The following is a 12,542-nucleotide window of genomic DNA, read 5'->3' as shown; positions in this document are numbered from 1 at the left end:
TCTGTTTGTTAAGATGGATGGGATTTGGATTGAGATTTGGGGAGGGCTTTCCTGGCAGAGGGCCCAACCTGAGTGAAAGCATGGAGGTGGGAAAGCTGGGTAGGTGGTGTCTTTGGAGCACAGTGGTACGAGGAGGAGCAGGAGAGGACAGAGGACAGAGGACAGATTGCTCTGTACAAGTCTCCACTGTACTCACGTTCCTCCTCCTCCTCCCCCTTTCATTTACTTGGTGTGCCCCACTTTCCCACTCCCCTCTCCCAGGGACTTAGGAAGAGCCATCAGAAAAAGCCAGCCTGGCCCCTGCGGCTGAACCACTGGGCTCCTGGAAGGGGCTTGCACAAGTCAAACTGAGGGTGGGGGATGCTGAAAGTCTCTACTACCCCCGAGTAGTAGTCCCAGGGCCCTTCACTGGCTCTGCCTGCTCCCCAGAGAACCTGTCAGTGTCACTGGGGGAGAAGGGGGTGGGGGCAGGATCTCTTCTTAGGATGGCCTTCCTACAGTCCTGGTGGCTTGGAGAAAACTACTCAGCCCTCCAGGGAGGGAGGGGCCTGTCACTAGGAGTATGTGAGTCTAGGGAAGCCACTGGCCGGTCTGGAGAGGCTGGAGAACCACCAGTAAGAGTTCTCCAGCTCTTACTGGAGAATGGAAGGGGAGGCTGGATGGAGTGCCTCCAGGACTTTGGTGCTGATGTTTTGTGACTTAGCAGTTTGAAATCCAGGGATAATTTGAAGATACCAGTGGAATTATTCAATAAGGATTCCATGACACTGTGAGTCTTGGGTGAAGTGATTCTAGAGGTCCAATTTGGGGCATTTGGAGCCTGAGATTTTGAGTTCTGAGATGCTAAGCTGTGCCCTCTGGGCAAGGCCAGGTCACTTTTGGTGACTACTCAGCCCAAGCTCATATCCCTGACCTGGGAAAGAGAAGTCCTTTCTGTACCAAGAGAACCCAAGGCCCCTGGGAAGGCTCCTGAGCTGGGGAAGAGCTAGTCTACCTTCGCCTCTGGGCCCTGCCAGCCTCCTCCCGAGAGGAATGGCAATCAGAGGTCTCTTGGGACAGAAGTGTTGGGTAAACAGGAGGCCCTGGCATCACCATGGAAAGAGATTAATAGTGACCTTAATTATGGCATGATTGATTCTTGGAGGCTCTGGCTGAGCCCCAGCCTTGGCCACTGAGTGACATTTCCCCAGAGAATGAGGAGGCTTGCAGGGCCTGGGTGGCACAGGCCCCACCTGCCTCTTCACCTCAAAGCCTCTCTCCCTGCCTCCTTCCAGGCACCTCCTCCCCGAGCCTCTCCCCACTGGCAGCTGCCCCTGTGACTTAGAATTCCTTCCTGCCCCTAGGTCTGGTTACCTTCTCTGCACGTTCCATTAGAATCTAGGGCTTTCTCTGAGGCCCAGAGAGGAACGACTTCCCCAAGGCTGTACAGTGAGTTGGTGGCAGCCGGGATCTCTCCGTTCAAGCCATCGAATGAGGCTATGCAATGGAAAATAGACTGAGTCGTGAGCACCCCGGAAAAGCTACCTGCAGGAGGCTGGGGCTGGAGAGCACAGGGCAGGGCCGGGGATGGGTGGGTTCCACATTTCACTGGCTGGGCTTCTTCCAGAATCTTTCCTGTCTCACCCACCTCCAGCCCTCGCCCTGGGGCCAGAGATTCGTTTTGTAGGTTTGGGTTTGGTTGTTTTGTTTTGGGAAACGGTCCACTTGGTGAGCTGTTTGGAGTGCCCTCTGCCTTGGGAGAAGGCTCAATCACTGCCCTCCCTGCCACCTAGGCTTCCGCTGTGCTGTCTCCTTACCTAAAATGCCCTTCCTTCTCCCCTTTGTGCTGCAAATCTTTTCTCATTTCTGAATTCTGCATCGATCTCACCATCTCCCGGAAGCCCCTACACAGTGGTCAGGAAACACAGATTTGTGGGATCCAGAAGAGATCGTGACCCAGTCAGGAAGGGCTTCCTGGAGGAGGGGCTACCTGAGCTGAGATGAGCAGGAGTTTGCCAGGCATTGAGGATAGGTGGAGGGGCTCCAGGGCTAAGGTGGTTTCACAGGAACAGCTGGGTTGGGAGCAGGGATGGATGAAGTGGTGAGGAAGGACCACAGAAAGGCCCTGGTCCTGCTCCAAGGCCATGATCCTGGAGCCCTATGGAAACAAGTCACCATGGCCCTGCACCTTTCATGCCTGGCATTTTACTGTAAGGGAAGTTTGGGGTCATCACTATTTGTGAGTCATCTAGGCCACAATGTACCTATACCTTGATCCCTATCAAAGATGGTGGAGGCCAGAGCTCTGCCCTGGTGCTGAGGACAACCAGGCACCTAACCTTGGTATGGGCCTTCCTGCCACTTTCATCCAAGTTTTGAACTGTGTCCCAGGAGGGTGACTGTCAGGATGCCCAGTGATTAGCCGTGGAAGCAGAGGGGGCTCTTCCCCAGTCAGACCAGGGAGGGATCAGGGATTGGCCTTCCCTTTTCCTCGAGCAGCCCCCTCTCTGCTTTGCTACTGGGGGTGAGGAGAGAGCGGGTAGCTAAAGGGTTTTAGAAGTTGAGTGCTGGAAAGGCCCTTAGAGATCAGCCAAGGGTGCTCAAACCCTCCCATGATACAGATGGGAAAACTGAGGCCAGAGGCTTGGGGCAGTCACTCAGCCTACTGGTGTTCGAGCTCAGCCTCAGACCATCATCCCAGGGCTGGGCTGGGGTTGAGGCCCTGCGAGGGCAGCCACGGCCAAGGAGAAGGGGGGTGTCTCTCCATCTGCATGCTTGCCCCCCTTCCCCAGGGCCCTAGCACAATGCCAAAAGTCGGCCTCCCATCCCCACCAGCCCTGGCACTGTTGGGGGTTTTTCCTTTCCTCCCCAATGTTCCTAGACTCATTCTGCCTTGCTTTCCTGATACCAACCAAAATACTGAGCTTGGCCCTTTGAGGTACAATTTGCAGTTTTACAGATGCTGCAGCTGGCATTGACGTGGAAGGTGATAGAAATGTGAACAGGCCCACCCTGTGGGGCTGCAACCATGGAGAGTCTGGACTTTAGAGTCAACAGCCCTGAGTTCAAATCCTCCCTCCTCCATGATTAGCTGTTTGGCCTTGGGTGAATTACCTAACCTCTTGGGTGCGCGTGCACACATGTGTGTGTGTGTGTGTGCGTGTGTGTGTGTGTGCGTGTGTATTTAATACACTTTTTCAAAAGCAGTTTTAGGTTTACAGTAAAATTGATTGGAAAGTACAGAGAGTTTCCATATACCCTCCTCCGCCTTCCCCCTCCCCACAGTCTGGCTTATTCTTTACATCTTATATTAATATGGTACATTTATTACAACTGATGAACTAATATTGGTTAATTATGATTGACTAAAGTCCATGTTTGCGCTATGGTTCCCTCCTCGTGTTGCACACTCTATGGGGTTTGACACATGTCCATCATTACTGTGTCATACAGAAGAGCTTCACTGCCCTCAAAATTCCTTGAGCACCACTTATTTTTCCCTTCCCCCTGAGTCCTTGACAGCCACTGATCTGTTTACTACCTCCATAGTTTTGCCTTTTCTAGAACGTCACTTAGTTGGAATCGTACGGTATATAGCTTTCCAGATTGGCTTCTGTCACTTAGCAATATGCTTTCAAGGTCTCTCCATTGCTTTTTGTGGCTCAGTAGCTGACTCCTTTTTATTGCCAAATAATATTCCTCATTGTGTGGGATGCACTGTGGTTGGTTTGCCCATTCGTTCAGGCCCATGTTTGCAATCTGTTAAGTAAGACCATTGGCCTTTGCTCAGGAAGGTTGTAAGGGGAGGGGACGCCTATGCAATGCTCAGCACAGTACCTAGCAATGACCTGGAGTACCCACACCACCCAGCAGCAAGTGCTAGCACAACAAACAGTAACCATTGTGCATGGTAGTACTCACACTGTACATATGTTAGCTCAGCCAGTTCTTTTTATTATTATTATTATTTTTTTAGAGATGGAGGTCTCACCATGTTGCCCAGGCTGGTCTTGAACTCCTGGCCTCAAGTGATCCTCCTGCCTTGGCTTCCTCAAAGTGCTGGGATTACAGGCATGAGCCACGGCACCTGACCTCAATCAGTTCTTGAACACATTTATTGAGGGTTTAAAACCTGTTAAAAGCTGGCAACACAGTGAATATCCTCATACCAATCAAGGTTTGGGATTGCAAACAACAGAAACAATTCAGGTTAATTTGGCAGAAGAGTTCCTTGGAAGGAACTAGAGTTGTTTCCAGAATCTGAGGGGTCTGAAGACCCTGCCTGGGTAGGAGTGGAGGGGGCCCAGGTACAGCCAAGGTTTCCAGGCTGTTGTCCCCTCTGGTGCAGCTGCCACTGACCTCGCAGCACCTCACAACTAGTGCAGACATTCATGTGACTTCCAGACCTGGGCACTTAAACAAAAAAAGTTTTATTGAGATAAAGTTCGCAACCATCACCACTAATTCCAGGACATTTTCTTTTTTTGTGGGGGGGTTGGATGGTGGCGCACAGGGTCTCACTCTGTTGCCCAGGCTGGAGTGCAGTGGCACCATCTCAGCTCACTGCAACCTCCGCCTCCAGGGTTCAAGTGATTCTCCTGCCTCAGCCTCCCAAATAGCTGGGATTACAGGCACCTGCCACTACCGCCCGGCTAATTTTTGTATTTTTAGTAGAGACGGGGTTTCACCATGTTGGCCAGGCTGGTCTCGAACTCCTGACCTCAAGTGATCTACCCTCCTCGGCCTCCCAAAGTGCTGGGATTACAGGCGTGAGCCACCACGCCCGGCCAGGGACATTTTCACCAGCCCAAAAAGAAACTCCACACCTATTAGCAGTCACTCTGCCTTTCCTCCCCAATCCTCCCAGCCCCTGGCATTCACTGAGCTACTTTCTGTCTCAGTATTTGCCCATTCTGGTCATTTCTTATACATGGAATCATACAATATGTGGCCTTTTGTGAACTTGGCATGACGTCTTCAAGATCCATGTTGTTGCCTCAATTCCTTTTTATTACAGACCTGAGCACTTCCATGTATTACCCCATTTAGTCCTCATTCCCCCGATGGGTAAAGTAAGGCTCAGGCAAGAGGTAGTGACCTGTCCAAGGTCACATAGCAAGTCAGTTGAGGGTGACCAGGCTAGAATCCAGGCACTTCATGATCAGAAAAGGGGCTGAGAGCAGTGCAGTGCAGTCTGCGGGGCACAGTGTGGGCCTGGCAGTTATGGGAGGGAAAAAGGGTAGGGGAGCAGGCAGGTTCGTCCTGGGATGTGAGGATGGGACAGGACGCCGGAGGTGCACGCCCATCCCAGCATCCTGCCTCTGCTCCATAGTGCGTGTTTACTCCATCTTAGTCATGGACTCTTGCTTTTCCCTGTGCAAGCAGGAGGCTGTGCAAGTACAGGGTAGGGGCCAGGAATTCTGACAGAAAATAGGACTTTGGGCTGGGGAGGGGCCTTGGACATCAGGCTCAGAGGTGAGAGCGTTCTCTTGTCCCAGAGCCAGAAGTAGCTCTTGGCAGGGGATTTCCTGGGAACTTGGCTGGTATCAGCAGCCCTGGGACGTAGCTTGGAGAAATCGACTGGACCTAAGTAATGCCATTATCCCTGGCAGGAAGGGGAGGGGAGGTGATGGGCTGGTGAGGGATGGTGGAGAGAGTCCCGTCTCAGAGCTTGTCCTGGCTGCCGAGTGTGGTGTGAGCAGCATGCCTCTGTTAGCAGAACTTCTGGGAACTTCTCTGAAGTATGGTCCAAGAAGTCCCTAGTGCTTCCTGCTCTTGCTGCCCTGTGTTGCTCCCTGGGGACATGGGGTTAACGCAGACCATCCCATGGGGGAGGCAGGCATGTCCACGGTGCTCTCACAGTGTGCCCAGGTAAGAGGGAGGGACATGCCAGGGATATGGAAGGCTGGGGAGACCTCTAACCAAACCGGGCCTCCACGGAGGAGGGAACATCTGACACTTGAAGGATCAGGAGGTGTTCACCAGGTGAAGGGAAGCAAGGCTGGAAAAGCAGTAGGGGTCAGATCCTGGTCACTGCCTGTTAAGAAGTTCAGTCCAGCTGCAGGTAAGAGTATGGATTGGAGGGATGGGGCTGATAGCAAGGAATCTGGAGGAGTCCCCAGCCAGGGGAGATGAGGCCTTGAACATGGGAGTGGCTGTGGGGATGGCGAGAAAAGGGCCTTGAGAAAAGGGTCTGCAAGGCCTCGGTGACACCGCTGGAGACATCCAGGAGCTGCTGGCTATCTTGATCAGAGGCAGAGCCTGGGTGGCCTTGGCAGCACCTAGTAACTGAAGCCGTGAGAGTGGACAAGATGGCCACAGCCAGGAGAGCATACAGAAGAAAGAGAAGAGGTTTGCGTCCCAGAGAATCCCCTACAGTTATGAACAGGACAAAAATGCACCTGGGGGAGAGGAGACTCTGAGAGCCAGAATCAGCGAAGTTCTGGGCCGAGGCATGATGCACGCACTTCTACTTCCCTCTTTTCCAGGTTTGAAATGGAATTTCCATTCCTGGGTGGGTTGGAACGTGCAGTCGTGGGGACAGGGGAGGGGCAGGCAGAGGACATGTGGGAATAAGTCCCAGGGGCAGGGGAGTCCCCGGAAAGGAGTGTGAAGGCAAGGGAACCTGGGGCGGGCTCCCACGTGCATTGCAGGATGTCCACCTGTTGTACCTCAGCATTGCAGTACCTCCTGGCACCTTTCCCCCTCCCTGCCTCCAATTGTGTGTCCTATAGAAGTCAAGGCAGAAGCTGTTACCTGCTTTTACAGATTCAGAAACCAAGGCTCAGGGAAGAGCCTGAGTGGCCCCAGCCACAGAGCAAGTCAATGCGAGGCAGCATGAAGCTAGGCTTCTTTCCACATTGCACCCGCCTCCTCCCTTCCTGGGGAGGTGGGGGCAGATGCAGTGGCTGACATGACAGTAGAGACCCCCATCTGGGGAGTGCACAGGGTGAGATCTGGCTCCCCTGGCTGTGGACCCTGGCCTCCCACCCCTGTGGGAAGGCTGGGAATGTGGGGGTGCCTATGTGGGCACGCAACACTCCCCAAATCTGGAGTATAGTAAAGCTGAGAGCACCCTACACCAAGCCCCACCCATGGTCTCTCTAGCCCCATGGGAGCCAAGCTGTGTCCCCACCCCAGCCTGTCCCCCAGGCCCTGGCTCAGGGAAGCCCCAGCAGCTGCACCATAGTCCACATGCCTCCCCAGGGCTCCCCGGAACAGAGGCTGCAGCAGTCAATTCCCAGCACTCAGGAGACTCCGGGTCATTCAGTATTCCCAGCAAGCCGCTAATGCATCTTCCCCCTCGGACTGGAGGCTGTAATCTCCACACTGAGGTGAAGTCAGCATTGGGTGGTGGTGTTGGAGGGACAGGCAGAGGCCCTGAGTGAGACCTGGTGGTGGAAGTAGTGAGTGGGCCTGAAGCCCAGCGTGCTCCTACGGTGCAGCCCCTGGGGCTTTGGAGAGTGGCATCTTAGGAGCTCATCTACCAGGCCTTGGCTCAGTGCTGACTCCAGGCAGCATACTCTGACCCTCCCTGCACCTTGGTCAGTGCCCACAGGCTCCCTTTCCTCCCTCCATCATACACTGCACTTACCATAAGGCTCGTGGGCCATTAGAGCCCAGTGACTGCAGGAGTCTGCAAACTTTCCATCTAAAGGGCCAGACAGTCAGTATTTTAGGCTTTGCAAGCCATATGGTCTCTGTGGCAACTACTCAACACTGCAGTTACAGTTAAAACAGCCGTAGACAATACATAAATGAATGAGCATGGCTGCATCCAATGAAATGTTATTTATGGACATTGAAATTTGACTTTCATATAATTTTCATATGTCACAAGATATTTTTGTTTTGACTCTTCACAACCATTTAAAAACATAAAGACTATTCTTAGCTTTTGGGCTGTACAAAAATAGGCGGCAGATCAGATTTGGCAGGCCCATGGGTTAGAGCAAGGTCCCTGGAGCCAGCCTGCGTGGATATGAATCCTGGCTCTGCTGGGTGTCCTTTGGTAAGTGGCTCAACCTTTCTGTGCTTCAGAGTTCTCATCTATAAAATGGGGATGATGATGATGATACTTTGGGGATGTAACATGGTGCAGTCACATTGGAAAACAGTTTGGCAGTTCCTCAAAAGGTTAAACATAAAAGTTACCATAAGATCCAGGTGTGGCGGCACACACCTGTAGTCCCAGCAACACAGGAGGATCACTTGAGCCCTGGAGTCTGAGGTTGCCATCAGCGATGATTGCACTACTGCACACCAGCTTGGGCAACAGAGCAAGACCTTATCTCAAAAACAAAAGTTACCATATGACACAGCAATTCTTTTTTTTTTTTTTTGAGATGGAGATTCGCCCTGTCACCCTGGCTGGAGTGCAGTGGTGCGATCTTGACAACCTCTGCCTCCCAGATTTAAGCGATTTTCCTGCCTCAGCCTCCCGAGTAGCTGGGATTACCGGTGCCCACCACCATGCCTAGCTAATTTTTGTATTTTTAGTAGAGATGGGGTTTCACCATGTTGGTCAGGCTGGTCTCGAACTCCTGACCTCAAGTGATCCACCTGCCTTGGCTTTCCAAAGTGCTGTGACCAGCAATTCTATCCCAAAAGAAATGTGTACCCAAAAGAAATGAAAACACACGTTCACACAAAAAACTCATTCATAGAAGCATTATGTATAACAACCCAAAAGTGATAACAACCCATATGTCCATCAGCTGATCAGTGGATAAACAAAATGTAGATCCATACAACAGAATGTTAGACATAAAAAGGAATGAAATGCTGATCCATGCTATAACATGGATGAGCCTTGAGAACATTATCCTGCGTGAAAGAAGCAAGACACAAAAGGCCACGTATTGTATGATTCCATTTATACGAAGTCTCTAGAATAGGCAAGTCCATAGAGACAGAAAGTGGATGAGCAGTTGCCAGGGCCAGAGGGGTGAGGCCAGGGTAAATAGGGAGTGACAGTGCATGAGAAAGGGGTGGGGGGTTGTTGGGATGGTGAAACTGTTTTGGGATTAGATAGTGGTGATGGTTGTACAACTTGTGAATATACCAAAAATTGAATACTGTATATTAAATACTGAATTGTATACTTTAAAAGGGTAAATTTTATGGCATGTGAATTATATCTCCATTTTTTAAATGCAAATACTTCCTTCCTTCCTAGGGCTGCTGTTATAGTTTCTGCATGGAAAGCACTTGGAACAATGCCTGGTTGTTCCCCTCTTTGGCCCTCTCAGGGCCCTAGGAGCCTATGTGTGTCCTGCTCACATTGTCTCCAGGGCCTCGGACAGGGCCTGGTACAGAACATATGACTGAGTTTCTGGAGTCCCACAGGCCAGTGTTGGAGTCCTGACACCTCAGTATAGCTGTGCACCTCTGGGCATGTAGTTTCTCTGCTCTGAGCCCCAGGTTTGTTATCGGCAAAATGGAATAAGAATAACTCACAGTGGTGTGGAGGACTGGATGACACCTGATACTCAGGGTGTGTGAGGTGCCCCAAGCCCATTGCCACCTGGTCACACTTGACCAACACTGGCCCCCAGAGGCCAAGGCTCCCACAGATATCTCCAGGGTGCCAAGCAGGGCTGGGGCAGTAGCTTCTGGCAGCCACACTTCAACCCTCAAGACACCTCTTGCTGCTATACCATCCTCTCACAGGCCCCACCCGGCTAGGGGGGCTCCCTGTGTCTGGAGAATGAATACTTTGGGACACTAGAGCAGTTCCTAGATTGACTACAGTCCAGTTATGGGACAGCAGCCAGGCATTACTCCTTGTTCTCTGAGCCTCGGTTTGTTGAACTGTCAAATGGGTTTAGGACACAGAACCTGCCACTTCAGATGGTTGTGCTGATGAGATGGAACAATAAATGTAAAGTATTTACACGGTGCCTGGTGTATTTTAAGTGCTCAACACATCTCAGCTTATATGATAATTTCTTCTAAAATGTTTATTTTGAAAGTCTGCTATGTGCTAACATTGTTCAAGTTACTGGGAATACAGCAGAAAATACAACAGACAAAAATCCTTGCCTTCATGAAAACTGCATTATAGTAGGGTAGACAGACAGGAAAAATAAGCAAGTTATATTTAAGGACATGATTGAGAAAACAAAGCTGAGAACGTGGGAAGGAACTTAGGAAATGTGGGAAGGGGCTACAGTTTTACAGAAGGTGATCTGGGACAGTCTCATTGAGTAAAGGACATGTGGCCAGGTGCCATGGCTCATGCCTGTCATCCCAGCACTTTGGGAGGCCGAGGCGGGTGGATAACCTGAGGTCAGGAGTTCGAGACCAGCCTGGCCTACATGGCAAAACCCCAGCTCTACAAAAATACAAAAATTAGCCAGATGTGGTGGGCACCTGTAATCCCAGCTACTTGGGAGGCTGAGGCAAGAGAATTGCTTGAATCCAGGAGGCAGAGGTTGCAGTGAGCCGAGATCGTGTCACAGCACTCCAGCCTGGGTGACAGAGCAAGACTCTATCTCAAAAAGAAAAGAAAAGGACATTTGAGCTAAGACCTGAAGAGAGGAGGGGAAAGAGGAGGAAGCCATGTGGGTTTCTAAGGGAAGAGCATTCCAGGCAGAGGGAACAGCAGCATGCTAGGCCAGTGAAGAACATGGAAGAGGTCAGGAGTGGCTGGAGGGGAAGGAGTAGGGAGGATGAGGGCCTGGGTAGGAGGCAGAGGACAGGTCCTTGGGGACCTGCAAGGGTGGGCCTGTGACTCCAAGTGAGACGGAGCCCCACTGCAGTGCTTTGAGCAGGGGTGACCCTCCCTGACCTAGGCTACAATGACTTGCTGTGTGGTGCCTGACTCCTCACCCTTCCCCTGCCTCACTGCCCTGTGCTTCCTCCTGCAGGACAAGCTGGGGGCCTCCATGGGCGCCTGAGGGCCAGGCGCCAGGGCCGTGGGCACGAGTATGGTGAGACACCAGCCCCTGCAGTACTACGAGCCACAGCTGTGCCTCTCCTGCCTCACGGGCATCTACGGCTGCCGTTGGAAGCGCTACCAGCGCTCCCATGATGATACCACGCCGGTGAGCCACCCTGGAACAGGGTCAGAGGGACCCAGTGAGCCCCAGCAAGCCTGAGGGGCTGGGGGAGGGGTCTTAGCTCTGTCTCTGCTGACTCGCCCTGGACAGGCCAATGGCCTTTCTGGGTTTCAGTTTCTCTCTCTGTAAAATGGGCTCATAGTAATTCCAGAATCTACTGACCAGGAGGGCAGGGAAGGAGTTCGTCCTGTTGACAAGTTGTTAACTCTCCTCGGACGTTGTTGAGGTTGGGCTGCTCCAGAAGGGAAGGGTCACCCCAAGGTGAGCGGAAGTCCTCAGCTGCCTGGCAGATCCTGACAGGCAGGCAGGCAGGCAAACAGGCGGGTGCTGGAGGAGAGGTTGAGGAGGTGGGCCTGGCCATCCTGGAGCCTGGGAGCTGGCAGGGCCACAGTCTGGCACCAGGGCTCAGTCACCTGAGCCACAGGCTTGCCAGAGCTGGCAGCAGGTGCACAGCCGGATAAAGAAAGCCTCCTTCAGTGCTGGGCTTCCCAGGCCAGACCTAAGCTGCATTCCTGTCCCTGGGGCGCTGTCAGCCGGTGGATCTAGTTTCTTCTCTGAAGGAACCCAATTCCTGTGTGGTGTTTATCTAAAAGCTTTACTGTCTGGAGAACAACTTTCCTCCTCCTTCCTGCTTGTCTGAAAAAGAAGCCAGCCTCTAAATTCAGCCAGCCCCAGAAGAGGCTGGAGTGGCCAGGGGGTGGCAGGGTGTGGGCCGGGGTGGGGAGCAGTGGCTGCCGCTGATGTCAGAGGCCCAGTAGGCCTGGCTGTCTGTCTGGGGAGGTTGGGGAAGATTATCCACCTGCCTGCCCTCCTCTGCCTGTGCTGATGACAGATAGAGCCCTAGACTGAGGAGCCTGAGTTCATCACCTCCAAATAGTGAAATGCAGGAACTGCCAGGGTGGGCACCAGGCCTGATTCATTGCCATCTCCCCACTCCTGGCCACAGAGGAGCCAAGTGGCCAAACTGAGGCAAAGGAGAGGGAAGGGGCTGCCCAAGGCCACAGAGCAGGCCCCTGGCAACGCCAGTACTAGAGCCCTGGTCTCTCCACTCCAGGCCCCCGCTGGGAAGCCCTCTGAGATACCATATGTCACAGCTTTCCCTCTTATGTGGAGGGGCACAGGCCATGGGCTCTGGAGTCAGATGGATTTAGGTTTTGGTGTTGCCTCCTCTACTTGAATCTAGTTGCCTGTGAGCTCCCTCAACGGTGAACTGGAGGGGAGACACACCCCTCTCAAGGAGCCGCTGGGCCATGACATGTGATGAGGGCTGTAACATGACCGGCACAGTGCCAGCTATGACTAGCCATTGAAACAGGTCATTCCAGATCTTGGCTTCAGAATCCTGTGGCCACTCTGCCGTGCTCCACACTCTGTTCTGGATCTGGACCTGGGCAATGGAGGTCCAGCAGCCACTGGTGTGAATGGGGTGGGGAGACAGCTGAGGCTAAGGCAAGAAGAAGGATGGCTGAGCTCCGAGGCAGGAAGCCCCTTGGCCATCAG

General features: G+C 52.7%; 1 protein-coding gene across 5 annotated transcripts in view; it reads left to right on the top strand.

The window, feature by feature from the left end:
• The window catches only part of GDPD5 (glycerophosphodiester phosphodiesterase domain containing 5), a 92,148-nt gene that overhangs the window by 37,534 nt on the left and 42,072 nt on the right, over positions 1 to 12,542 (top strand). For all 5 annotated transcript variants that reach the window (XR_010127598.1, XM_054440223.2, XM_063671222.1 and 2 more), the window contains exon 3: positions 10,851 to 11,027. Coding sequence is in view for 4 of the 5 variants with exons in the window: in XM_054440223.2 (XP_054296198.2) it covers positions 10,911 to 11,027 (117 nt within the window). In the remaining variant the exon portion in view is untranslated. The remainder of the gene's footprint in view (positions 1 to 10,850; positions 11,028 to 12,542) is intronic.

This window comes from Pongo pygmaeus, chromosome 9 (genome assembly GCF_028885625.2).
Source record: "Pongo pygmaeus isolate AG05252 chromosome 9, NHGRI_mPonPyg2-v2.0_pri, whole genome shotgun sequence".
Taxonomy (NCBI): Eukaryota; Metazoa; Chordata; class Mammalia; order Primates; family Hominidae; genus Pongo; species Pongo pygmaeus.
Note: the sequence above shows the minus strand (reverse complement) of the source record. Positions and strands in the feature narration are given on the sequence as shown.